We start from the raw sequence: 24,515 nt of genomic DNA on the forward strand, positions 1-24,515 counted from the left end.
AAGATGTATACAAAGTCGAAAATTCCATGTTTTGTCAATAAAAAAGTTGCACCTCCGGGGTGAAATAGAAATCTCGAAACAGCTCTCAGTCGCCTTGGATTGTTGAGGAACAAATTACCGGTGCTATGCACTATGCAGCGGTCTCAGATTCCACTCTAGGTGGATACGTTGGGGGATGTCGTTAAGTTGTCCGTTGAACTACCTGGTAAAAGGACACAAAATGGTCTGGTTCATCCGAAAATAACTTTGGATTGCTCACTATAGCGTTGCACGCGAGCGCAAACATATTGTTCATGATAGTCAAGACTCTAACATCTTACGCCCTTGCTTCACTCGGCTTTTTTTTGCTTTACGGTGCGTTTGTTGCACCGTGAGGGAGTGAGAGACAGTGGTGGCTTGGGGTTGGAACGCTTAGATTTCTTGTGGGGCTGCAGGACCCTCTTCGAAGTCTCTATCATAGGTGTTCTGACTTCGCTCGTAGAAACGATGGCAATTTTTAGTGAAGAAATTCGAGACGGACTTGGATTTCTTGTATTTGTTTTTGTCAAACCCAGTTGAAGGCGAATGCAAGAGACGGTCTTAGTAGTCCGAAGCATTTTGGGGGGTCTCGCTAAGACCTCCTAGCGAGGTCATTAGTCCCTGCAAGTCCCACCTAATCTCATTAAAACTAGTCCCTGCTAGTACCAAACACGAGACTGGACTAAGTGTTAGTCTAGTCCAGTCCAGTGATAGCTAGTGAGGGCAAACAACAGTTTCTGCTCGTCTCTTTAGCTGGATTAAGTGCTTTCTCATACTCTATTATATGGCTGTATCTAGTATTTAGTGTCTTGGGCCTCATCTAAACCGTCAATTCTTAACTCTATTCGGTGTTGAGAACTTGGCCACGTAAAATGATTCGCGTTGTATGAGTTGGGCGGATTGTTTATGTATGCTATCTATGCAGTGTATTGATGTTCTTTTCATCCGCTAGCAGTGTTTTCATTTGTTCATCTTCACGGAACAAGGCATTTGATTAGTTGTAGCTCTTGTTGGATGACTTGCATGTTTCTGAAACTTTGAAATAAGTTTGCAAAGAGTTGAAGTACGAAACGGAAGTTTTTCCCTATCTGCTTCCTTTGCTTGCAGAGAGTTGAAGAACGGCCACGCTAGCTTTTGGGGGACCTGAACATTTTACAATGAGGATGCACATTTTTATGTTACAAGACATCGTAGTTTTCAGGCAGTTTCTGTTGTACATGCAACTTTGTAAGTACATGGAGCCCTTTCACCTTATCAAATGTTGGTTATAGCGGATGTGTTCCTTCCCACGCACCCAGGTATGACTGCTCCTCTACATTTTAGATTAGTTTAAACTAGAATATCGCTTGTACCGAAAAATAAAATGTTGGTTTATGGCTCATGCATTATCAACGCTACGACATAAAAAAGTTCTTTCGGATCTTTCTAAAAACAACTATTTTGTTGTCTATTCTATATCCACTATTTTCAATTATCTAAGAGTAGTACCAAATCATATTCGAAGAATACTTAGCTTTTCTTCCAAGCAACCTCAGTCTGCATCTTTTACATCCGCTTCGATATCAACGACTGCCGTAGAAGAATGCTTCCCTGTAACCAGTGTCAACGCTCAGAAAACATATCGATTTGACGCATACACTACTATTGAAAAAGCCCTACGATTTATGGATTCATCGACGATTAGGAGTCTGTTACACCCTTGGCCCTTAATGCAAGATAAAAACGCAAGGCAACGGTGACAAGAAAAATGCAGACGTTTAACGATCATCAAATGCAGGCTCTCAAAATATGATCACGAAGAGAAAATGGCAACAGGGTTTTCAGGGATAACCTCTTGTGGAACGGGTGAAGTCGTTGAATGCCTGCCCAAATGTCGTAGATTGTTTGGAGAATTTTATAGGGTCCATTACGAACTTGTCGTCCACCACTGAAATTAAACCACATCTTACAACATGAGGCAACATCAACACTATTTTCCAATCAAATACTAAAACAAAATTAAGGAGGTTTACAAAAAGATTTAGTATGAACGCGCAAGAAAAATGCCCTATATATATTCTATAACCACCAAGTTACTCAGATTTTAGGTATAAAAATCGGCAACACAATGTACACGGTCTACCAACGTAAAAAGACTCCTTAAATGTAGCTATTAGTGGCGCCGTAGTGAAATGGCAATGGTCTACTTACAGTATAAAGCAGCATGAGGAATTTTTTGGAACTAAAGCAAACATAAACCCAAATTTTTTTTTACAACTACACAGAAAACAGGAGTTCATCAACACGAAAAAACACATAATATTAGTCAGTAATGGTAACGTAAGTAGACGGTCTGCAGAGTGCAGACAGCTACGAGGAAAAAAGCCGCAAGTGTAATTCGGAATTCAGAGAAGCAAGAAACCAAATTATGAGCGTATACCGGAAAAAGGTTGACTACAGTAAGGGCAGAGCTGCAAATCATCATTTAAAGTCGACCTGCAAAAGGTTGCATTACCCAAGTTAGGCCAATTTTCATTTGTAACAATCCTTAGAAACTATATAAGTTAGCTGGTCTTACTTGAAAATCTGGAAATCGTTTCCACAGTTTGGGCACTGCAAGTACATGAAGAAAAACAATCATTCGAGGCAGAAGACTGCAGAGTAAGAATCAAAACGTCACATTTGATGAAAAAAAAACCCAGGATGTAACTCAAAAAGTACTTGATTAAGAGTCGATAACATTTTGAGTGGTTTTTATATGAACAAGTATCATTCAAGTACTCAATTTTTTTCAATTGTTATACATGTAACATGCATTTCTCTGATACTTCCCCCACGGGGAAGAATGAACTGATTACGATGCTGTATTTTGCATTCGAATCCTTCAAAACCATGTATCCATATCTACTGATACAGCTCCCGCGATACAGTTATTTGAAATCAAGACATCCAATTACTGCAAATATTACTCAACTCCTAATGAACTAAATCATAAAGCCTTTTGGGTAAACCATCCAAAGCATTATGTAAGAGTAAGACCTACATGTCTATTGATAAAAATTAATCGAAGCAGACATAACTAATACAAAATAAAAGGGATTAGCTGCTATCCTCAATTACTAGTCAACGTTTGCAAATGCATAGAGGGAAATGATCAAGTTGAGAACAGGGAAATTAAACCAACAACTTTTGAGTTGCGACTTCACGGCGAAACCGAGCAACAGAAATTCGATACGCAGTCGAAGAAAACTAAAAATTTGAAGTAGCTTACACTGTCTTGAACCATATCCCGCCCTGCCCACCACAGAAAAGCACCCACACCAACAATTGGTACAAGCACTGCAATCAGCTGCATATCAAAACCCATCAATTTCATTAGACATACACAAAACAGTAGTAACATACCCAGAAATGTTAGAGAGAGAGAGAGAGAGAGAGAGAGTACCCAAATGGAAACAATAGCATCCAAAAGCCAGCCAAGCTGCCCAGTAAACGAAAGATAAGTCAATCCAATAGCTACAGCCAAATTACCTAGAAGTCTAGCAGTGGCTCCGTCATCTTTCCCACCACCACCGCCACCGCCTCCGCCGCCATTAAACCCACCAAACCCCTGATTCAACCTCACCACGACCTCCCTTTTCTTCTTCTTCTTCCTCTTCCACCTCTCATCTGTCACCAAAATCCCATCCCTGTCCCAATACGCCTGCAACCTGAACTTGCTCTGCTTCAAAAACCCAATATTTGCCCCCGACAGAGGAAAATATTTGATGGGTTTCTTGCATGTCCTATTGTGCAAACTGCTCAGCCTGAAAGACAGGGAATTTATGGAGATTTGAACGACGGTTGCCATGGAAATGATTGGAAGCTTTTAAGAACAAACGACCCAATATCTCAAAACTCTGGTTTTGTACTTTTCATGGAGGATTTAATGGTGGTATTTGGATTTAGTAAGTGGGGAAAGACAATTTCTCCTTGGATTTGACTTCTCTACTTTCTCGTGTGTCGATTTCGTATTTCTACTTTCAGCACTGCACTTATTTGAACAATCATCCTGTTTCTTACTGGATGTGACTTATGTGGCCAACAGCAGTAGCCCGTATTAATTTCCACAATCTTTTTAATATTTATTTTTAATTGTGCGGAAATTGATTTTCTGGTACATTATAATTTTGGGAAATGATGTACGCATGTGTTCATATTATAGCATGCAGATATAGCACATCACAGTACAATCAAGAATCTTGTACGAGGGAATGGCTTCTTAAGATTGAGAAGGTTTCTCTTCAAAATACTTTGTGATTGATTCGAAAAATTCGTGTTTATGATCAAAATCGTTTATTTTATAAAATCATTCTGTAAAAATTGTCTCTTTAAAAAATCAATTTAAAATAAGATTGTTTAGTCAATCAAAAGATCGTATGTCCACATCTAGACTAATTTTATTGCTTGAGCTCAACATTAGCATAGTTCAATGTCACGTATGTCATATGAGATGACAGAGAGCGGCAATGTTCGGTGAGAACGGTTTAAAAGGAGAAGTTAGAATTTTGAAATAATTTTTTTTTTTAAACGAGTAAGTGAAATGTTTAAGAAAGTTTTTGGATCATCTATAGTAGTACAAACTCTCTACGGTCTGATGATATTTTTCTTCACTTGTAAATGAAAGATTTTAGGTTCGATTCTCACCAAAAGTGAATTTGAACCACATTATTATTAGCTCATTGTGAGGCTAATCTGATCCTTAGTGTAGATAATATCATTTGTTCTAAAAAAAAAAAAAAGAGGAAAACTCTCTAGATCATCGTCACATAGAATAAGGTAGACATGTTTGCCGTCGTTCCTGGTGAAATAACTACTGCAGTGCAGAATTGAAGAAACATCAGTACATAAGATTGTAAACCACACTCACGCTTATGATCTCCGAGATCAGTCTTTCTTCCTATCATATGCCTTAGTCGATATTTCAGCATCTCTGTATGGCTCGGCACTGTATGCATACTTCTGAACAACTGAAAAGAAAACCATCTCCACGCACACTAGTATGTTTTGAAGAGCTTCCTCAATATGCTCCACGTCTAGCCAGATATGATGAGATCGGATTATTTTCAGCGCTGCGAGAATATCAAGGACAATCCCCTGCAAAATCAGGTGAACTGCTTTGTCAAATCATACAAGAACTTTCTTTCTAAAAGAACTCGTATATTTAACTAGGAAATAGCCCTTCTCCCAACTGAATCGATTACACATTAACGAAATTGACATGTTCTTGAAAATACACGTTATGGATGATTTTTAAAAGCAACCAATCACGGGAACATCAGTTTCGGTAATTGAGCAAAAAACTTGGTTCTGTGCATGTTATAGTGAGGCTAGCGAATTGATGTATGTCTCAAGATTCAATGCAGATACAAAGGTATAGAATATGGTGTTGGGCATCTCACGAAACAAAGATGAAACAGAGCCTTAGACATGGATACCGGTGTTAAAACTGGAGCGAGAATCCCAACAATACAACAACAACAACAACAAAGCCTTTTCCCACTAAGTGGGGTCGGCTATATGAATCCTAGAACGCCATTGCGCTCGGTTTTGTGTCATGTCCTCCGTTAGATCCAAGTACTCTAAGTCTTTTCTTAGAGTCTCTTCCAAAGTTTTCCTAGGTCTTCCTCTACCCCTTCGGCCCTGAACCTCTGTCCCATAGTCACATCTTCGAACCGGAGCGTCAGTCGGCCTTCTTTGCACATGTCCAAATCACCGGAGCCGATTTTCTCTCATCTTTCCTACAATTTCGGCTACTCCTACTTTACCTCGGATATCCTCATTCCCAATCTTATCCTTTCTCGTGTGCCCACACATCCCACAAAGCATCCTCATCTCCGCTACACCCATTTTGTGTACGTGTTGATGCTTCACCGCCCAACATTCTGTGCCATACAACATCGCTGGCCTTATTGCCGTCCTATAAAATTTTCCCTTGAGCTTCAGTGGCCTACGACGGTCACACAACACGCCGGATGCACTCTTACACTTCATCCATCCAGCTCGTATTCTATGGTTGAGATCTCCATCTCATTCTCCGTTCTCTTGCAAGATAGATCCTAGGTAGCGAAAACGGTCGCTTTTTGTGATCTTCGCTAGATTGCTCCGGTCATTAGTGTGGATAAGTATATAAATGGATAGAGATAGGAAAGCAAACACAAGATATACGTGGTTCACCCAGATTGGCTACGTCCACGGAATAGAAGAGTTCTCATTAATTGTGAAGGGTTTACACAAGTACATAGGTTCATGCTCTCCTTTAATGAGTACAAGTGAATGATTTAGTACAAATGACATTAGGAAATATTGTGGGAGAATGATCTCGTAATCACGAAACTTCTAAGTATCGGAGTGTGGTGTCGTCTTGACTTGCCTTATCTGTCTCATAGGTAGATGTGGTATCTTCTCTGGAAGTACTCTTCCTCCATCCAGGGGTGGTATCTTTAACTGGTGGAGATGCACAAGGTAATGTATCAATTTCACTTGAAGCTTACTTGTAGTTTCAAGCTTGGTCAAGCGCGATACAAACCATGTAGTAGGAGTCCCCCAAGTCGCCGAGCTAGGGGGTCTGCTGAAAGAGGTGACAGACAAGGTAAGCAATCAGAGCTCCGACCGATTGTTCACCTTCTCCCCATCTTGCAGCAGCATGAAGGATAAAGAGAAGAAAAATGAGAAGAGATGATATGAGATACTTTTGCTTTTGAAGAAGTAACTTTCCACAAGCTTATTCTTGAACTGAGCTGGAGGGTTTTCTGGTTTCCTCCAGAGTATAAGGCCGACTGAAGAATTTGAGGGTCAAAACAAGTCCATCAAATCTAGAGTACGTTCCACCCTGCTGATATGGGATACTTTTGCTTTTGACAGAGTAATGGATGTATCGGCACGTGTGCTGTTACGCTTGTCTCCACATGCTTCCTTGTATCCTTCGCACTTGCCCTATCTGTTCCTCAAGCAGATGCGGAATCTTCCCTGGAAACATAAGATGGTGAAGATGAGTACTCGAGAGCAATGCCAGGTAAGTAATCAGGTAAGGGGTTCCAGGCAGTTAGTTCCTGGCTGGAAGCTTGATTCCAAGTGCTGACTGATTGCTCTCTTTCTCTTTGTCTTGCAGGTAAAAACAAGGCCAAAGGAAAAGACAGGGAAAAAGCATGATATGGGATACTCTTGCTTTTAACCCTGATGATATGAGATATTCTTGCTCTAGTATAGCTTGTTTGCAGAGGTATTATCGGGGGGAAAGAAAGCTGAATATTTCGAAAGGCTTCGTTGGGAGTGCCCTCTCAGATATGATGAAGGGTTGAGCATTTTTGCAGGTCTGCCTGTCCGTTGGGGATGGAGGTCGACATATATAGGAGTCTCCCTAACAAGTAGTAATGCTATTCATTTACCCTGCTTGGTCATAGCACGGTAGTGGGAGCTGCCAGTTTCACATGTTTTAACTCTGTCAGAGCACTTTGAAAAAGTGGTCTGTGGTATCTGGCTCTCGAGATTCGGAGAGCGATGCCTCTTCGATTTTTGAGAAAGCAATCATGCTGGGGGTCTAGCTCTCGAGATTCGGAGAGCAGTGTCTCTTCGATTTTTGAGGAAGTAATCATGTTGGGAGTCTGGCTCTCGAGATTCGGAGGGCGGTGCCTCTTCGATTTTGGAGCAAGCAATCCTGTTGGGAGTGTTGTCTCGAATGTGAGTAAAGGTTGGGCATGTTTGCTAGTCTACCTTGCCCCGAAGCACAAAGGTTGACACACAGGAACTTTCCAATTATCTAGCAATGGTACTGTTCCTTTACCCTCTCTTCGCTTTTGAGAAAGTAGTCATGTTGGGAGTCTGGCTCTCGAGATTCGGAGGACGGTGCCTCTTCGATTTTGGAGCAAGCAATTTTGTTGGGAGTGTTTTCTCGAATGTGAGTAAAGGTTGGGCATGTTTGCTAGTCTACCTTGCCACGAAGCAGAGAGGTTGACACACAGGAACTTTCCAATTATCCAGCAATGGTACTGTTCCTTTACCCTTGTGGGTAATAATATGGTAGCTAGACCTTCAAAATTTATGTGTCTAAACTTTGTTAGTGCTGTTTCTTTGCTATTCTTTTACCTTTCTTGGTCAGAGCGATGTAGTGGGAGCTGCAAGCTTCACGTGCTCAACTTTGGCAGAGAACTTTGGCAAAGTTATCTGTGGTACCCATGAGCTATTGTTGCGTGTGGGAAGTGGGTGATTGAACAGTAAGATTCATGTGCTTTCTACTTCACCAGAAGTCTTCGACAGAATGCCCATAATTTCTGCAAAGCTGAGTGTGCGTGTGACAGGTGCTGACAAGGCTAGAATAGTAGGTGCCTCTTCGATTTCTGAGATCGGCCCTCGTGGTCTCTGACCAGCCCAGCTTTTGAGAAAGCGAGCGCCTCTTCGATTGATTTGGAGAACGATGCCTTATCGATTTTTGAGAAAGCAATCATGCTGGGGCTCTGGCTCTCGAAGATTCGGGGAGCAGTGTCTCTTCGATTTTTGAGAAAGTAATCATGTTGGGAGTCTGGCTCTCGAGATTCGGAGGGCGGTGCCTCTTCGATTTTGGAGCAAGCAATCTTGTTGGGAGTGTTTTCTCGAATGTGAGTAAAGGTTGGGCATGTTTGCTAGTCTACCTTGCCACGAAGCACATAGGTTGACACACAGGGACTTTCCAATTATCCAGCAATGGTACTGTTCCTTTACCCTCTCTTCGATTTTTAAGAAAGTAGTCATGTTGGGAGTCTGGCTCTCGAGATTCGGAGGACGGTGCCTCTTCGATTTTGGAGCAAGCAATCTTATTGGGAGTGTTTTCTCGAATGTGAGTAAAGGTTGGGCATGTTTGCTAGTCTACCTTGCCACGAAGCACAGAGGTTGACACACAGGGACTTTCCAATTATCCAGCAGTGGTACTGTTCCTTTACCCTTGTGGGTAATAATATGGTAGCTAGACCTTCAAAATTTATGGGTCTAAACTTTGTTAGTGCTGTTTCTTTGCTATTCTTTTACCCTTCTTGGTCAGAGCGATGTAGTGGGAGCTGCAAGCTTCACGTGCTCAACTGTGGCAGAGAACTTTGGCAAAGTTATCTGTGGTACCCATGAGCTATTGTTGCGTGTGGGAAGTGGGTGATTGAACAGTAAGATTCATGAGTTTTCTACTTCCCCAGAAGTCTTCGACAGAATGCCCATAATTTCCGCAAAGCTGAGTGTGCGTGTGACAGGTGCTGACAAGGCTGGAAAAGTAGGTGCCTCTTCGATTTCTGAGATCGGCCCTCGTGGTCTCTGGGGAGCCCAGCTTTTGAGAAAGCGAGCGCCTCTTCAATTTCTGAGATCGACCTTCGTGGTCTTAGAGCAGCCCAACTTTTGAGAAAGCAAACGCCTCTTCGATTTCTGAGATCAACCCTCGTGATCTCTAAGCAGCCCAGCTTTTGAGAAAGCAAACGCCTCTTCGATTTCTGAGCAGGCGCCTCTTCGATTTCTGAAGCTCCGTCGAGTGCAGATTTTTATAGGGGCTGACATTAAGTTCCAAAGCACACTTGAATCTCCACCAGTAGAAGCTTCATTCTTGCACTTCTAAGATCTTGATTTGTCCGACCTCTTCTCTCTTCAACACCTTTGAAAATGTCTGGCCCCTCCGACCGTCGTTTTGACTTGAACCTTGTTGAAGAGGCAGCCCCGCCTTCTCCAGACAACATATGGCGCCCATCCTTCGTCTCCCCTACTGGTCCTCTTACCGTTGGGGATTCCGTGATGAAGAATGATATGACCGCTGCGGTGGTGGCCAGGAACCTTCTCACCCCCAAAGATAACAGACTACTTTCCAAACGGTCTGATGAGTTAGCTGTTAAGGATTCACTGGCTCTCAGTGTTCAGTGTGCAGGTTCTGTGTCTAATATGGCCCAACGCCTATTTGCTCGAACCCGCCAAGTTGAATCATTGGCGGCTGAAGTGATGAGTCTCAAACAGGAGATTAGAGGGCTCAAGCATGAGAATAAACAGTTGCACCGGCTCGCACATGACTATGCTACAAACATGAAGAGGAAGCTTGACCAGATGAAGGAAACTGATGGTCAGGTTTTACTTGATCATCAGAGATTTGTGGGTTTGTTCCAAAGGCATTTATTGCCTTCGTCTTCTGGGGCTGTACCGCATAATGAAGCTCCGAATGATCAACCTCTGATGCCTCCTCCTTCTAGGGTTCTGTCCAGTACTGAGGCTCCAAATGATCCCCCTCCGGTGCCTTCTCTTTCTAGGGCTCTACCGACTGCTGAGACTTCTCCTAAGCAACCTTTGTGAAGGCTCCCTCTTGTGTGTTTATTTTGACTCATGTATATGTACATATTTGTAGCTTATCGGGGATATCAATAAATAAGCTTTCCTTCATTTCAACGTATTGTGTTAAATACACCAAAGCCTTCTTCGCTAAGTTCTTTGAATTTTCTTTTGTTGAAGCTTGTATGTTGAAGCTTTCTGAGTGGAGCATGTAGGTTGGGGTAGTGTTCCCTTAATTTCCCGAGTGAGGAAAACTTCTCGGTTGGAGACTTGGAAAATCCAAGTCACTGAGTGGGATCGGCTATATGAATCTTAGAACGCCATTGTGCTCGATCCTGAGTCATGTCCTTCGTTAGATCCAAGTACTCTAAGTCTTTTCTTAGAGTCTCTTCCAAAGTTTTCCTAGGTCTTCCTCTACCCCTTCGGCCTTGAACCTCTGTCCCATAGTCGCATCTTCTAATCGGAGCGTCAGTAGGCCTTCTTTGCACATGTCCAAACCACCGTAACCGATTTTCTCTCATCTTTCCTTCAATTTCGGCTACTCCTACTTTACCCCGGATATCCTCATTCCTAATCTTATCCTTTCTCGTGTGCCCACACATCCAACGAAGCATCCTCATCTCCGCTACACCCATTTTGTGTACGTGTTGATGTTTCACCGCCCAACATTCTGTGCCATACAGCATCGCCGGCCTTATTGCCGTCCTATAAAATTTTCCCTTGAGCTTCAGTGGCATACGGCGGTCACACAACACGCCGGATGCACTCTTCCACTTCATCCATCCAGCTTGTATTCTGTGGTTGAGATCTCCATCTAATTCTCCGTTCTTTTGCAAGATAGATCCTAGGTAACGAAAACGGTCGCTCTTTGGTATTTCTTGATCTCCGATCCTCACCCCTAACTCGTTTTGGCCTCCATTTGCACTGAACTTGCACTCCATATATTCTGTCTTTGATCGGCTTAGGCGAAGACCTTTAGATTCCAACACTTCTCTCCAAAGGTTAAGCTTTGCATTTACCCCTTCCTGAGTTTCATCTATCAACACTATATCGTCTGCGAAAAGCATACACCAAGGAATATCATCTTGAATATGTCCTGTTAACTCATCCATTACCAACGCAAAAAGGTAAGGACTTAAGGATGAGCCTTGATGTAATCCTACAGTTATGGGAAAGCTTTCGGTTTGTCCTTCATGAGTTCTTACGGCAGTCTTTGCTCCTTCATACATATCCTTTATAGCTTGGATATATGCTACTCGTACTCCTTTCTTCTCTAAAATCCTCCAAAGAATGTCTCTTGGGACCCTATCATACGCTTTTTCCAAATCTATAAAGACCATGTGTAAATCTTTTTTCCCATCTCTATATCTTTCCATCAATCTTCGTAAGAGATAGATTGCCTCCATGGTTGAGCGGCCTGGCATGAACCCGAATTGGTTGTCCGAAACCCGTGTCTCTTGCCTCAATCTATGCTCAATGACTCTCTCCCAGAGCTTCATTGTATGACTCATTAGCTTAATACCCCTATAGTTCATGCAATTTTGTACGTCGCCCTTATTCTTGTAGATAGGCACCAAAGTGCTCGTTCGCCACTCATTTGGCATCTTCTTCGTTTTCAAAATCCTATTGAAAAGGTCAGTGAGCCATGTTATACCTGTCTCTCCCAAAAGTTTCCACACTTCGATTGGTATATTGTCTGGGCCTATTGCTTTTTTATGCTTCATCTTCTTCAAAGCTACAACCACTTCTTCCTTCCGGATTCGACGATAAAAAGAGTAGTTTCTACACTCTTCTGAGTTACTCAACTCCCCTAAAGAAGCACTCATTTCATGTCGTTCATTGAAAAGATTATGAAAATAACCTCTCCATCTGTCTTTAACCGCGTTCTCTGTAGCAAGAACCTTTCCATCCTCATCCTTGATGCACCTCACTTGGTTTAGGTCCCTTGTCTTCTTTGCCCTTGCTCTAGATAGTTTATAGATATCCAACTCTCCTTCTTTGGTATCTAGTCGTTTATACATATCGTCGTAAGCCGCTAACTTAGCTTCTCTGACAGCTTTCTTCGCCTCTTGCTTCGCTTTTCTATACCTTTCACCATTTTCATCGGTCCTCTCCTTGTATAAGGCTTTACAACATTCCTTCTTAGCTTTCACCTTTGTTTGTACCTCCTCATTCCACCACCAAGATTCCTTTTGGTGTGGGGCAAAGCCCTTGGACTCTCCTAATACCTCTTTTGCTACTTTTCGGATACAACTAGCCATGGAATCCCACATTTGGCTAGCTTCCCCCTCTCTATCCCACACACATTGGGTGATTACCTTCTCTTTGAAAATAACTTGTTTTTCTTCTTTTAGATTCCACCATCTAGTCCTTGGGCACTTCCAAGTCTTGTTCTTTTGTCTTACTCTTTTGATATGTACATCCATCACCAACAAGCGATGTTGATTAGCCACGCTCTCTCCTGGTATAACTTTGCAATCCTTACAAGTTATACGATCCCCTTTCCTCATTAGAAGAAAATCTATTTGTGTTTTTGACGACCCACTCTTGTAGGTGATCACATGTTCTTCTCTCTTCTTAAAGAAGGTGTTGGCTAAGAAGAGATCATATGCCATTGCAAAATCCAAGATAGCTTCCCCATCCTCGTTTCTCTCCCCAAAACCATGGCCACCATGAAAACCTCCATAGTTGCCTGTCTCCCTGCCCACGTGTCCATTTAAATCTCCTCCTATAAATAACTTCTCCGTCTGAGCAATTCCTTGCACCAAGTCTCCAAGACTCCGAATCTCGAGAGCCAGACTCCCAACATGATTACTTTCTCAAAAATCGAAGAGACACTGCTCCCCGAATCTTCGAGAGCCAGAGCCCCAGCATGATTGCTTTCTCAAAAATCGATAAGGCATCGTTCTCCAAATCAATCGAAGAGGCGCTCGCTTTCTCAAAAGCTGGGCTGGTCAGAGACCACGAGGGCCGATCTCAGAAATCGAAGAGGCACCTACTATTCTAGCCTTGTCAGCACCTGTCACACGCACACTCAGCTTTGCAGAAATTATGGGCATTCTGTCGAAGACTTCTGGTGAAGTAGAAAGCACATGAATCTTACTGTTCAATCACCCACTTCCCACACGCAACAATAGCTCATGGGTACCACAGATAACTTTGCCAAAGTTCTCTGCCAAAGTTGAGCACGTGAAGCTTGCAGCTCCCACTACATCGCTCTGACCAAGAAAGGTAAAAGAATAGCAAAGAAACAGCACTAACAATTTATTCTTCTTAAATCATAACAAACTATATCTGGATAAATTAAAGACGATTTTGCTTGGCAACTGAAGGATTTTACTGATCTGCTATATCTTTCTGCTAGATAATCTAGAAGGAAGATTGCATATGCATACTGCAAGAATATTTCTTTAGGAGATTCTACACAAGAAGCTTATCTGCTCATGATTCATGAGTCATGAACATTAAGACCGATCCAGTGGTAACTTTCATGCCCAACGGCTTCGGGAGTTTAAATTCCTAGTCAGAGTTCACAATATATACAAAACACTATATCCACAATGGCATTCTCAAACTTAACAACCCCCATTTGACATGAAAGGGCAGGAGAAATGATCATTACCTGCCAAAAGCAGAAGAAGACGATCCCTTTGATGCACAAGAATTTAGTGAGCGGTTTGTGTGGTGCCAGCTCTTTAGCAAACACATGGTAGAAGGCGATGAGAGAATACAAAGCCAGTGACACTGAAATGTTCAGAATTATTGTGAATGTCCAGCTAACCCAGCTGGGATATACACCAAGAAGTTGAAGAGTTATCATCAAGATGGAGCACACAGGGCGAATCACAACAAATTGCCATGTCCAGTACTTGAGAAGCTTCAAAGTATGATGGTTCAGACGAACAGTGCGAGGCTGCGTTGTTCGATAGATACAAGTCAACATATACCTCAGTTAGTGAAGGTTAACAAAACTAAGGTAACTACAAATAAATCCAAGGAAAATTAGCTATACACGTGCATTTGCAAACACTACAACTGGAAGATGGTGGAAAGACTAAGAATTTGGATATACTGCTAAAGATCTTTCTATTGTTCCCATCCCAAAGAGAATATGAGTTCGTTAGGCATAAAATTGAAGTCGTGGTATCAGAAAACATTCTCAATTATCATTAGTTAAATTAACTAAAACAACGAGAATCCGAGAAGAAAATTCGTTTACCATAAAAAGAGTCATGGGAAATGAATGGTGAATCTCCCGTCCTTTGATTTCATCTGGCACGATGTTTTTACTTATGGATATGTTCAAGTAGCTGTACAGCAAAGCCAAAAACTTGGCTATTACCTGCACATGTATGATGAACTCAAGAAACTCAGCACCAATAATATGCTAACACAACCTCAAATCTTACTTTTTTCTTCGTTATACAAGATGAACAACTACATCTCCCAATGTCGAAATATTACCAAAGCCTCGTAGCATTCTTTAATCGAATCCAAGACCGTGAACGAAACTTTGCTTCCCTGGTAATCCAACAAGCCCACAAAGGAATCAATGGCATATAAGGGGGCCATAAGTATGATGATTATGATGGCCCTTTGCTCCTTTGGCTTATTCCAGCAGAAAAAATGCTCTGAGAGAAGCTGTAGTGAGAAATGCGTTGTAACCATCATACAGAAAGTGGAACCCAGAAGAACAAGTTGTGCAGGATTTGCCATTTTTCTCTGGTTTTTGGGTCTTTAACCACAAAATTGCTGATTCAAGAAGCACCTGCAAAAGGATTCGGATTCAAGAAAAGCACAAAATCCATTTCACAAATCACAAAACCCAATTCGAAAATCATAAACTTGTGACGACCCAAGTGAGAAAATTTTCAAAATTTTCAGAATCCCAAATTTAATCAGGCGACAAAGAGACAGTCCAACACATAGCACAAAACATATAAAAAAAGTAAGCTAAGTCAACTGTGAAGTAATGCCAAAGGTAGAAGAATGAATGGACTGACTGGCTGTTTGGTTGCAGAGAAAAACGCTTGCTTCTTCCGCTGCGAAATTTTCTAGCGTTTCTGGAGAGCTATGAGAAAATACGCGACTGGTTTGTTGGTAGGTCGGACTGAGATTATTGGGTGCTGAGAGATGGAAGCGATTGGAGCTCTTTGCACTTCCAACGACTGCAGAAATATAGCTGAAGAAACGAGATGGCACATTTAAATTACAGTTATAAATCTATAACATACGTTTAGACCTCAATCAGCGGGGATAGCTCAGTTGGGAGAGCGTCAGACTGAAGATCTGAAGGTCAGGTGTTCGATCCACCTTCACCGCATTTTGGTCTTCTTTTTAAGTCCATTTCTGCTTTTTATTTTTCCAACTACCATTTTTATATATTCATTTTAATTTTTTTAATATTAGAGATAAATTAAAATCTATTAATGTCATGCATCTTTTGTTTGTATTTTTGAATTCATTTTAATTTTTTTAATATTAGAGATAAATGAAAATCTGTCAATGTCATGCATCTTTTGTTTTTATTTTTGAATTTTGAATATTTAAAATTTAGTTGATTTTCGATCTGTTATCTTTTGACAAAAAACTAATATAGTATTATAACAATGTAAATAGTGTGCAAAGGGCATTAGATCTTCATGAAGGATGTAGAAGTAGTTGATGAAGTCGTCTTGTTTAGCCAGCAAAAATATATAACTCCTTTTGAAATTCAATGTTATGTCTTCATCATGGTCTCCAAAATTGATTGTATCTCATAATCAAGTCCGTAACTAAATAGAAAATACTACCATAATCAACATGGTTATCAAATCCTTCTGCTTGCAAACACTGTGTCATGCCCAGGGCTCGTAAGACCATCTCCAACCGAAGGAGGGCCAGAAGGCTCGTTTTAGCCTTCTGGCCCGCCAAGAAATTAATATTTTAATGAACAGTGCAAAGCCATATTTCTTACCATCTCCAACCGAGGGCCAAAGGACTCGTTTTAGCCCTGTCACAAAAAACCGTCTTCAACCAAGGACCAAACATAATTTATTATTTAAATTTAAAAATTACAACAACTTAAATTTAAAAACTACAACTAAAATTTAAAAAATACTTATATATTTCAAGTCAAATGTGAGAGGTTTTATTTAGAGTATTAAAAAAAGAAGGAAGTGGGTGGGAGAGTCGCACATCAAATGTGGGAGAGGAAGTATAAAAAAAAAAGGAAGTTGGTGGGAGTCCCACATCAGCTGTGGGAGGGATTTGAGCAAGCTCTAAAGCCTATAAAACGAACACCTGAACATACTTTGTGGGCCATTAATTAAATATTTTTAAAAAAATTTGGCCCAAAAAAAAAATTATTCAAATAACGGTAACTGACATCAGCTAGCCATTGGTTTCAAATTTATGGCCCGGCCCGAAGTCAGCCGGTTGGCCCTTTGGCCCTTTTTTGTCCAATGGGGTCCACAAACCCTTTGGCCTAGCCCTCAGTTGAAAATGATTTTTGGACTATTCTAGGCCCTTTGGCCCTTTGGACCCTTCAGTTGGAGATGGTCTAAATTTCCGAAAGTAGGACAGAAGGCTCTCATTTAGAGGTGCACATTTTGCAAATGAGTGGTTATTTGGCAAGAAAATATGGAGGCAGTAGCAAAGCCGCTAAATTTGCTAGTATCATTAGCGAGACGTGTCGATTAGACAATCATTCTTGCACATGATTGCACGTATTCATAGATTATTCGACGATTTCTGTATAGATATATCTTCGACGAATTGAACAGTTTTCAAAATTTTAAGTAAAGAATGAAAATGCTTCAACAAATGTAAAATTTTCACTTATCGCTCGGGCATTGTCAGTCAATTGATATAACGAGAGACAAAAATCAATGCACAATATAAAGGCCAAAATTGTTACATTTAACTAATTTCCAAGGTACCCTTTCTTCAAGCTAAAAGTAACTGATTTTCTTGCACCGATCCAAATCAAAGAAACCATATGGAGAAGAAACTAATTTCCAAGACGCTGCGTAGTATCTCGATTCCAGGAAGCCAAGCTGACAACAGCAGTAACAGAAATACGCAAAATTTAGTGTCAGAATTTTGAAATCAAGTAGTTTGATTTACTTTTGAATTTAGAGGAGAGTGATACTAGTATATTACGGTCATTAGATGCAAGAAACTCCCGCGTATAACATAAAAACAAGGTCTGACATACCTTATGTAAAAAATTGAAGTGAGATTGATGCCGCTTCTTTTGTGTTTTTGAACAACTGCGGTGAGGATATTTCTTGAGACTGCCATAACTGTACAGTTTAAATGTAATTTCTTGTATGGCAAACAGAAATTCTTGGTGTTCCTGGAAACGTTCCACTTCACAACTCTGCTACCGTCGTTGCAACGTTTGGTTCTACATTATATGGCTTTTAAAACCTCTCCAAGAACTAGTCCCCACTGAGTCCAATGGGAGCCACCCTGCATTAAAAATCCAACAAAACGAATATTTAAGAAGCAATAACAGTCTTGATTAAATATAACAGAGTCTGCATTTCTAACGCTTCAAACTTGCCCTTCAAAATTGCAGAATAGAAGGTCAAGTCTCAACAAGAAAAAGAGATGATAAAAAACAATCGCATACCTGGCAAAACACAGCAAATGGCTCTCTCAGTGGTCCATCGCATGAAAGCTCACTTGTACTCCCATCGATGAAGGTTCCATCAGCAAAGATCACCTGGTACATGACAACTAAAGGTGATTGAAAATGAAAGCCTAAAAAAAAAAGGTCGTACCCAGTGCACAAGGCTCCCGCTTTACGCAGGGTCTGGGAGAGGTGAATGCAAGATCTGAAACCACTCTCGACGTAAGTGCACAGAATGAGAGAATGTCACAGTTTATAAAGATTTCAATAATGCTCTTATGCATGCTTGGCGTTCTAGATACAATGAAACTAGAAAGAAGTAGCATTGCCTTCTCAACTTTTCACATAGGAAAATTGTCAAGTGGAAACTAACATAGAGGACCTACTTTCCAGATGAATGCCAATAGCACGTCCTTGAAACCGCCACAAACACGGATTTCCCTCTCCAAGAACACTATAATTTTTCTTTTATATGAATTGAAATCACAGGTATTTGAAGTTAGTGCAAGCTTGAATGAAGCAGTAGTTAATGAATACGCATAAAACTATCATTGTTAATCTAGCATCCAACCCAATATCATAATGAGTGAAGAAGGTTAAAAAAATTATATTGAGGGGCGAGACTTGGAATTTAATGTTCTCAAAACTTCCACTAACGTGCAGCCAAACTAGGCCTTGAATCTTCCGCTCTAATACCATGTTTAAGTGGAGCATCTAATAAAAACCAATTCAGACCAGAAAAGGAAAAAAGAAGAAAGAAAAATCCCAAACCAATTCACAATGGATCATACCCCAAAACTTTTATATACTCGACTATCCTCATTTGCACTTAAGATTAACAGGCTTTTCATCCACACAATTTTCATTTCATGAAAACCAGACTCATAGGTTTGGTTTAGGATTAGGAGCAGTGCATATTAATAGTAGTTGCTTCTGCTGCCTGCTTCCAGGGTTGTAATGTAAGAGATGCAAAACAAATTCTGATAAGTTATGTAAATGAAATGTAGGAGTAAATGCGGCCAGACCTCTGATGCATATCCAGGAGTTGCACCAGCCACTGGTTTGGTAAATGAACCCACTGGGGAGTTTCTCTGTACAGCCTCGCAGAAAGCAAGAAGGCGCTCATGGCTTCCAAGCTGTACGGCCTGAAAAGAATTACAAGAGTATCTGAGATGCTCTTGCTTGTAGCAGGGCATATTTCTCAACTAACATTGTCAATCCGCTAATCAAAACTGTACAACCAGAATAACATTATCATCCTACATGTACGAATAACATTCTAGAAATTAGAATAAAAGAAATAAACAGCAGCTTGCAGATACACAACTTTGTTGACCCCAGACGATGTGACTGTTCAGGCAGACCTAAATTTCTTAACCACCAATATAATGTTTTGAAGGTTCACTTGGCATTTATAAAGAGGGAAAAATAAGCTCTAAATACCTGGACTGTGTCATGACGAGGAATACGAGGAAGTGGCTGCACCTTATACCCTCTGGCTGCCATAACTTCAGCTACCACTAAAGTGCCCTAAGGTATAGGAAAGCAGGGAAAAGAATTTCAGTTCAAAGTTGAAGTAATGACAAATAAAATGTAAACTAGGAAATGCAGATTCCAATACCTTGATAGCCTCGCCTACCATTTGAGGTGAAAGGAACAAACCCTGGAAAAATGATCGCATAATGTCACCAGGAGTTGCGCCACAATCAACTCCAAGGCCAGGTGCAGACAGACGAGCTGATGCTGCTTTTACCCATTTTTCTCTCCCTGCAACATATCCACCACATGGTGCTATAGTCCCACCAGGATTTTTTATCAAACTGCCCGCGATCAAATCTGCACCCTGAACACCAATAATAACAATTTTATTGCCTTTCATCATAAGGAATAGAGAAGGGTATATAAAATATGCACATACCACCATTGGAGGTTCAATGCTTTCCACAAATTCACCATAACAGTTATCCACCATGACCAAGCAGTTAGGATTCTGCGTCTGGAATGGATAAATACAAATGGAACAGTAAACTTTCCAATAAAAAAAAAAAAAAAGATCGTACCTAGTGCACAAGGCTCCCGCTTTACAAATGGAACAGTAAACTTTCCAATACAAAGGGAAAAATGATTGCCAAGAGTTAACAATAATATGTTTGATATATATCACTTTCAGGCTACTCCAGAATAATAAATTGAACTCATATACATTAACAGTGGAAGTGTAGAAAATCTTTATACACCCCAGTATTCTGGCTACTCAAGGTGAAAACAACACCATTTTGTTAAAATGTCATGCTATCAGAATGACACCACTTTTAATCTGATCATGATACCTATTGTCACTCAGACCGTGATTAATGCAGATATTCACTTCCATGACACTCTGGTTACAAAGCCAGTTCCATGAAATTCATATTGGGATAGTCAAGAAACTTACCTTAATTATCTTAATTGCTCGCCCTATCTCATCTACACTTAAACTCCGACGCCATGAATAACCACACGACCTCTGTATGAGCGCACATTTTGTTTCAGGTCTCAAAGCATGGATAAGTACATCCCAGTTAAGGCCGCCATCTTCAGCAAGCTAAAATGACATCAGATATGAGATAGTTCAAAAAGCACACCAAGAAATCTAAACAAAAATCTTTCAATGTAACTAGTTACATACTGGAACTTCTCGGTATTTCACTCCAAAATCTGTCAGGGACCCCATCCCATGAGAGTCTCTCTTTCCAATAACTTCCTCCAAGGTGTCATAGGGAGGACCAGCAACTGCCAAAAGCTGACATGTAGATTAGTTGAAAGTCTAAACATATTCCAAGGAAAAAGGTGGACAAAGAACAATTATGTAGCTGCAGATAATTTTTCAACACGGAGTGCATCTGCATCAAATTAACAGCTCACCTCATCCCCTGGCCTTAGAAAAGCAAATAAAGCACATGTTATAGCATGAGTTCCTGAAAAAAACTGAATGTATTGGAGAAGAGGATTAACAAAGCATTGTATAAAACCCCATAAAGCAAACACACCACACTATATATGGCAAACCTGTGAGCGAACTATAGCAGATTCAGCCCCAACAATTTCAGCAAAAGCTTGGTCCAGCGCTTCACGTCCCCCAGCTTCATCATGACCATAACCAGTGCATCCGGCAAAGTGCTGATTATAGACAGATGACAATGGCCATGATACCATAAACGAGAAAGTTAATCATCTTATAATTATCAGTGAAGGGTAAGAATTTGATGAAGCCAATAGAGAATTTTTCGACTTTTTTTACAGAATTAGCGCATTGGTTACATATGGAAAGAAGACAGTAAGGCACTATTGTTTCAATTCATGTATTATAATAACTACTATAACAAAAATAGTCTTTTGAACAAAGAACAAAATCTAGACACGCTTCTACTTACAAACATAGGCAGAAAAAAATATGCATATAAACAAACAATGGAATGAGATGTATAGATAGCTGCTGCTAATAACATGTTGATCCACTCTATGCATTCTTCCTTCTCAAGGATTACATGAACCATCTTCGACATTATATCCGAATTAAACAAAAAACTACTTACATGTGATCCAACTCGAGCATTCTGGAAAGCTTTAAGAACACGGGTGGTATTGCGTGCAACCAAATTATCCACGGCTCTGAACTCTGAATACAACGTGTCCACTGCGTCCGAAACCTGCATTGCACAGAAATGAAAGCACTTGGGCTCTTATCACAATGAAGCCTTCCAAGCTCCACATAATTCCGAGCATGGTAATTGAATCATACACAAGTTAAGAAAGCAATTAAGGGTAATATGTAATTGCAACAGAAATTAAGGAAATATTAATGAATGGAAGATGGGTTAGTTTAGTTGCTCTGAAATTCATGGAAACATAAATAACGCAAACATTTAAAAAAGGGTTAATCTTTCTCTACCATTACCAAATTTTCTAAGCAACCAAACAGAAAACTGACAGGCAAAGTAACTGAATTTTTGAGAGAACACGAGCAGCAATAAAAGCTAAATACTTAGAATTTTGATTTCTAATAAATTCCTGCAATGCAGAAAACTACCCATCAAACATGAACTTGAAGCAATATATATACCTCTGGAACAAAAGGAGAGTCTTTCGGATGAAAATGGTGATTGGTAGGGACTGAGAGTGGAGAGCTTGAGCGAGTAGTAGCCCTGGGTACAGAAGCTCTGGGAGTGAGCGTAGGATAAGCAGACGTGGCGCAGGATAAGGCCCACATCGTCAAGTCCTTTGAAGGAAACGCCTGGTACAGTTTCTTAGCGGTCGTTTGGACTTTTGAGCGCTTGTGGATTAATCATCAAATAAAAGGATTTGGATTCCATCCTATTCGTTCATTATGAGGCATAAATTATTTTAAAATTTTTATTTAAAATTAAATAGAAACAGTACTTGATAATTTATGATCACACAATGTACCTATAAATCCTCACAAAAAGGATCCAGAGGGAAGCCTCATCCCCAATGAAACGTTTTCTGTCTGACCAAAAAAAAGTAAGTGCTTTAAAAAAAAAATTTATTTAAAGTTTAATAGTTGTTTTCATACAATAATAGACGATAAATTAACTACGAACTTGTTATTTTCAATATTCAAAATTCAACACCCATGTTCCAAAAATGGGACAAGAAAACTACTATGTCCCTTAGGCCATCTCGAACCGAAGGATCCAGAGGGTCAGAGGGCCGAAAATAGCCCGAAAACCGTCTCCAACCGAGGGTTAGGCCAGAAGGCTGTGGAATCTAAGAGGGTCCCACAGAATCGGAAAGGGCTGGAGGGCTGGCTGCAGCCAGCCCGGCGCTGGCCAGAAAACTGATTAATCATGTCGGTTATAACCAACAGGAATACATTTACATTAAATACAATATATGTATTCCTGTCGGTTATTCTTAAAAAGAATTTTGAATCCAACGGCTAGCTAGCGCTAGTTACCGTTGGATTCAATTTTTTTTTTTTAGGTTTTTTTGGGGCCTTTTTTTTTTAATTCTCAAAAATTCTATTTTTTTCCCTATCAATACCTAAACCATTCATTCACCATTCCTCACAAAATTTTTAAATTTAAGTTAATGTTGTTTTCAAATTTAATTTGTAGTTTTTTAATTTAATTTGTCATTTTTAAATTTTAGTTCTAGTTTTTAAATATAAGTTGTAGTTTTTAAATTTAAGTTGTTGTTTTTAAATTTAAGTTGTTGTAGTTTTTAAATAATAAATTATGTTTAGCCCTATGATCCTTTGACCGTCGGTTGGAGACGGTTTTTTGTGACAGGGCTAAAACAAGTCCTCTGGCCCTCTAGCCTTCTGTTGGAGACGGAGGCAAATATGGCCATATATTGTTCATTAAAATATTAATATATTGGAGGATCTTGGAGGACCAGATGGCTAAAACGAGCCATCTGGCCAGCCATCGGTTGGAGATGGCCTTACCATCTCAAAGCGGTCGAACAATGAGAGGTTTCAATTTTCTTCAATTTGTGTGTTATTTTCTTTAGTGGTTCAGTATTTTCTTAAATTACTTGTGTTTTCTTTCCAATCATTTAACTAAATCAATGAAAATATTGTGCATTTTTTTTGTTTGAAATGGATTCAAGCTAGTTAGGTTTTGAAGGTTTTTATTGAAAAATCAACACAAGGATGAGATTAAATAAAAGATGTTGGCAGCAGGGCCATCTCTGATTCAAACTTTAGGACTCATTAATTGTAAGTTTACAAATTTTATTAAATAATAAGTAAAAAGAGTTACAAACATAACTTTCACTAAATACACAAAAGCAGTTCAATCTTAGGCAACCAAATAAGAACAATTTTTTTTTTCAAAAACTCTAACTTTAAAGTTTCACTTAAATATATAGCATTATTATATAATAAAATGAAAAGAAAATCATTTTTAAGGTGTTATTGACACTCCTAATCTCTTATTGTGCACCCCAAATTTTTATATTTAAAAAGAAAAAAATTTACACTTATAAGAAGTGCACTATGAGATTTTAAAGTGCTAATCAAAGTAATTTTATATAACATTATTACATATAAATATAAGATACCGCTACTTAGTACTATGGTCTAGTGATATTCCTCTTCATTTGTAAGTAAGAAATCTTAAGTTCGATTCTTATCAAAGGCGAATTTCAACTACATTATTGCTAGCTCATTGTGAGGTTTAGCCCACTCTTTACCCCCGTAGTATAAATAATCATTTGTTCAAAAAATAAATATAAGATACCCAAATTTTTTTGGGGGCCCTTCAAATTTGGGGGCTCTGTGCAATTGCATCTTTTGCTCCCTCTTAAAGCCGCCTCTTGGCGGTGCTGAATATGAAGGTGCTATTGTTACTATTTTATTCTGATATCTACCAATGTTTGATTATTTTTCGTTTCTTCAGAATGATAAACTGGTACCTGTTGTACATTTTTTGTTTGATCTTCAGGTGATATGAAGAAGAAAACATCCTAAGATATAGGAGAACATTTGGTGTCTGAGGCTGTAGTTCATAGTTGTATGTCGCAGGAGCACAGTGAGAGGGAGGGCTGAGGAAACATATAAAGATGCTCCATGCCCATAAGCATTTTCATTTTA

At 39.9% G+C, this 24,515-nt stretch overlaps 3 protein-coding genes and 1 non-coding gene across 5 annotated transcripts; 1 reads left to right on the forward strand and 3 right to left on the reverse strand.

Annotated features, from left to right (window-relative positions):
* Nucleotides 1-1,364: 1,364 nt before the first annotated feature.
* On the reverse strand, nt 1,365-4,052 carry LOC126615106 (uncharacterized). The gene is made up of 6 exons (XM_050282846.1): nt 3,443-4,052; nt 3,269-3,346; nt 2,576-2,610; nt 2,438-2,493; nt 1,850-1,945; nt 1,365-1,608 (listed from the first exon to the last, which is right to left on the reverse strand). Exons 1-6 carry the CDS (start codon nt 3,845-3,847, stop codon nt 1,550-1,552), a joined length of 729 nt encoding a protein of 242 aa, XP_050138803.1. The 5' UTR covers nt 3,848-4,052; the 3' UTR covers nt 1,365-1,549.
* Nucleotides 4,053-4,771: 719 nt separating this feature from the next.
* Nucleotides 4,772-15,480, reverse strand: LOC126615105 (uncharacterized). Its single transcript, XM_050282845.1, has 5 exons — nt 15,303-15,480; nt 14,764-15,067; nt 14,519-14,641; nt 13,922-14,212; nt 4,772-5,133 (listed from the first exon to the last, which is right to left on the reverse strand). The coding sequence occupies exons 2-5, from the start codon at nt 15,013-15,015 to the stop codon at nt 4,924-4,926; spliced, it is 876 nt and encodes a 291-aa protein (XP_050138802.1). The 5' UTR covers nt 15,016-15,067; nt 15,303-15,480; the 3' UTR covers nt 4,772-4,923.
* A 69-nt stretch (nt 15,481-15,549) lies between these two features.
* Nucleotides 15,550-15,622, forward strand: TRNAF-GAA (transfer RNA phenylalanine (anticodon GAA)). The gene has a single exon. It is a non-coding gene; the product is annotated as a tRNA-Phe (tRNA).
* A 1,378-nt stretch (nt 15,623-17,000) lies between these two features.
* On the reverse strand, nt 17,001-22,230 carry LOC126614309 (uncharacterized). Of its 2 annotated transcripts, XM_050281897.1 has the most exons (13): nt 22,020-22,230; nt 21,493-21,606; nt 20,966-21,076; nt 20,822-20,884; nt 20,586-20,699; nt 20,352-20,501; nt 19,836-19,913; nt 19,539-19,760; nt 19,361-19,447; nt 18,943-19,062; nt 17,918-18,010; nt 17,498-17,754; nt 17,001-17,336 (listed from the first exon to the last, which is right to left on the reverse strand). In XM_050281897.1, the coding sequence occupies exons 1-12, from the start codon at nt 22,164-22,166 to the stop codon at nt 17,695-17,697; spliced, it is 1,359 nt and encodes a 452-aa protein (XP_050137854.1). In that variant the 5' UTR covers nt 22,167-22,230; the 3' UTR covers nt 17,001-17,336; nt 17,498-17,694. The 2 variants fall into 2 exon arrangements, with proteins under 2 accessions (XP_050137854.1, XP_050137855.1); XM_050281898.1 differs by lacking the exons at nt 17,001-17,336; nt 17,498-17,754 and having other exon boundaries at nt 17,918-18,024.
* Nucleotides 22,231-24,515: the final 2,285 nt, after the last annotated feature.

Source organism: Malus sylvestris, chromosome 3 (genome assembly GCF_916048215.2).
Source record: "Malus sylvestris chromosome 3, drMalSylv7.2, whole genome shotgun sequence".
In the NCBI taxonomy this organism is placed as follows: Eukaryota; Viridiplantae; Streptophyta; class Magnoliopsida; order Rosales; family Rosaceae; genus Malus; species Malus sylvestris.

What these genes read in the sequence shown, in the direction of transcription:
- LOC126615106 (XM_050282846.1), bottom strand. Translation starts at nt 3,847, where the DNA reads ATGGCAACCGTCGTTCAAATCTCCATAAATTCCCTGTCTTTCAGGCTG. An exon ending in ATGCTATTGTTTCCATTTGG is followed by an intron (nt 3,347 to 3,442) that starts GTACTCTCTCTC and finishes TTTGATATGCAG; the next exon opens with CTGATTGCAGTGCTTGTACC. An exon ending in CTTCACCCGTTCCACAAGAG is followed by an intron (nt 1,609 to 1,849) that starts GTTATCCCTGAA and finishes CACTGGTTACAG; the next exon opens with GGAAGCATTCTTCTACGGCA.
- LOC126615105 (XM_050282845.1), bottom strand. Translation starts at nt 15,015, where the DNA reads ATGGCAAATCCTGCACAACTTGTTCTTCTGGGTTCCACTTTCTGTATG. An exon ending in TTCCCATGACTCTTTTTATG is followed by an intron (nt 14,213 to 14,518) that starts GTAAACGAATTT and finishes CGAACAACGCAG; the next exon opens with CCTCGCACTGTTCGTCTGAA. An exon ending in TCTTCTTCTGCTTTTGGCAG is followed by an intron (nt 5,134 to 13,921) that starts GTAATGATCATT and finishes CTGATTTTGCAG; the next exon opens with GGGATTGTCCTTGATATTCT.
- LOC126614309 (XM_050281897.1), bottom strand. Translation starts at nt 22,166, where the DNA reads ATGTGGGCCTTATCCTGCGCCACGTCTGCTTATCCTACGCTCACTCCC. An exon ending in ATGCTCGAGTTGGATCACAT is followed by an intron (nt 21,077 to 21,492) that starts GTAAGTAGTTTT and finishes GTCTATAATCAG; the next exon opens with CACTTTGCCGGATGCACTGG. An exon ending in CTCGTCATGACACAGTCCAG is followed by an intron (nt 19,063 to 19,360) that starts GTATTTAGAGCT and finishes AATTCTTTTCAG; the next exon opens with GCCGTACAGCTTGGAAGCCA.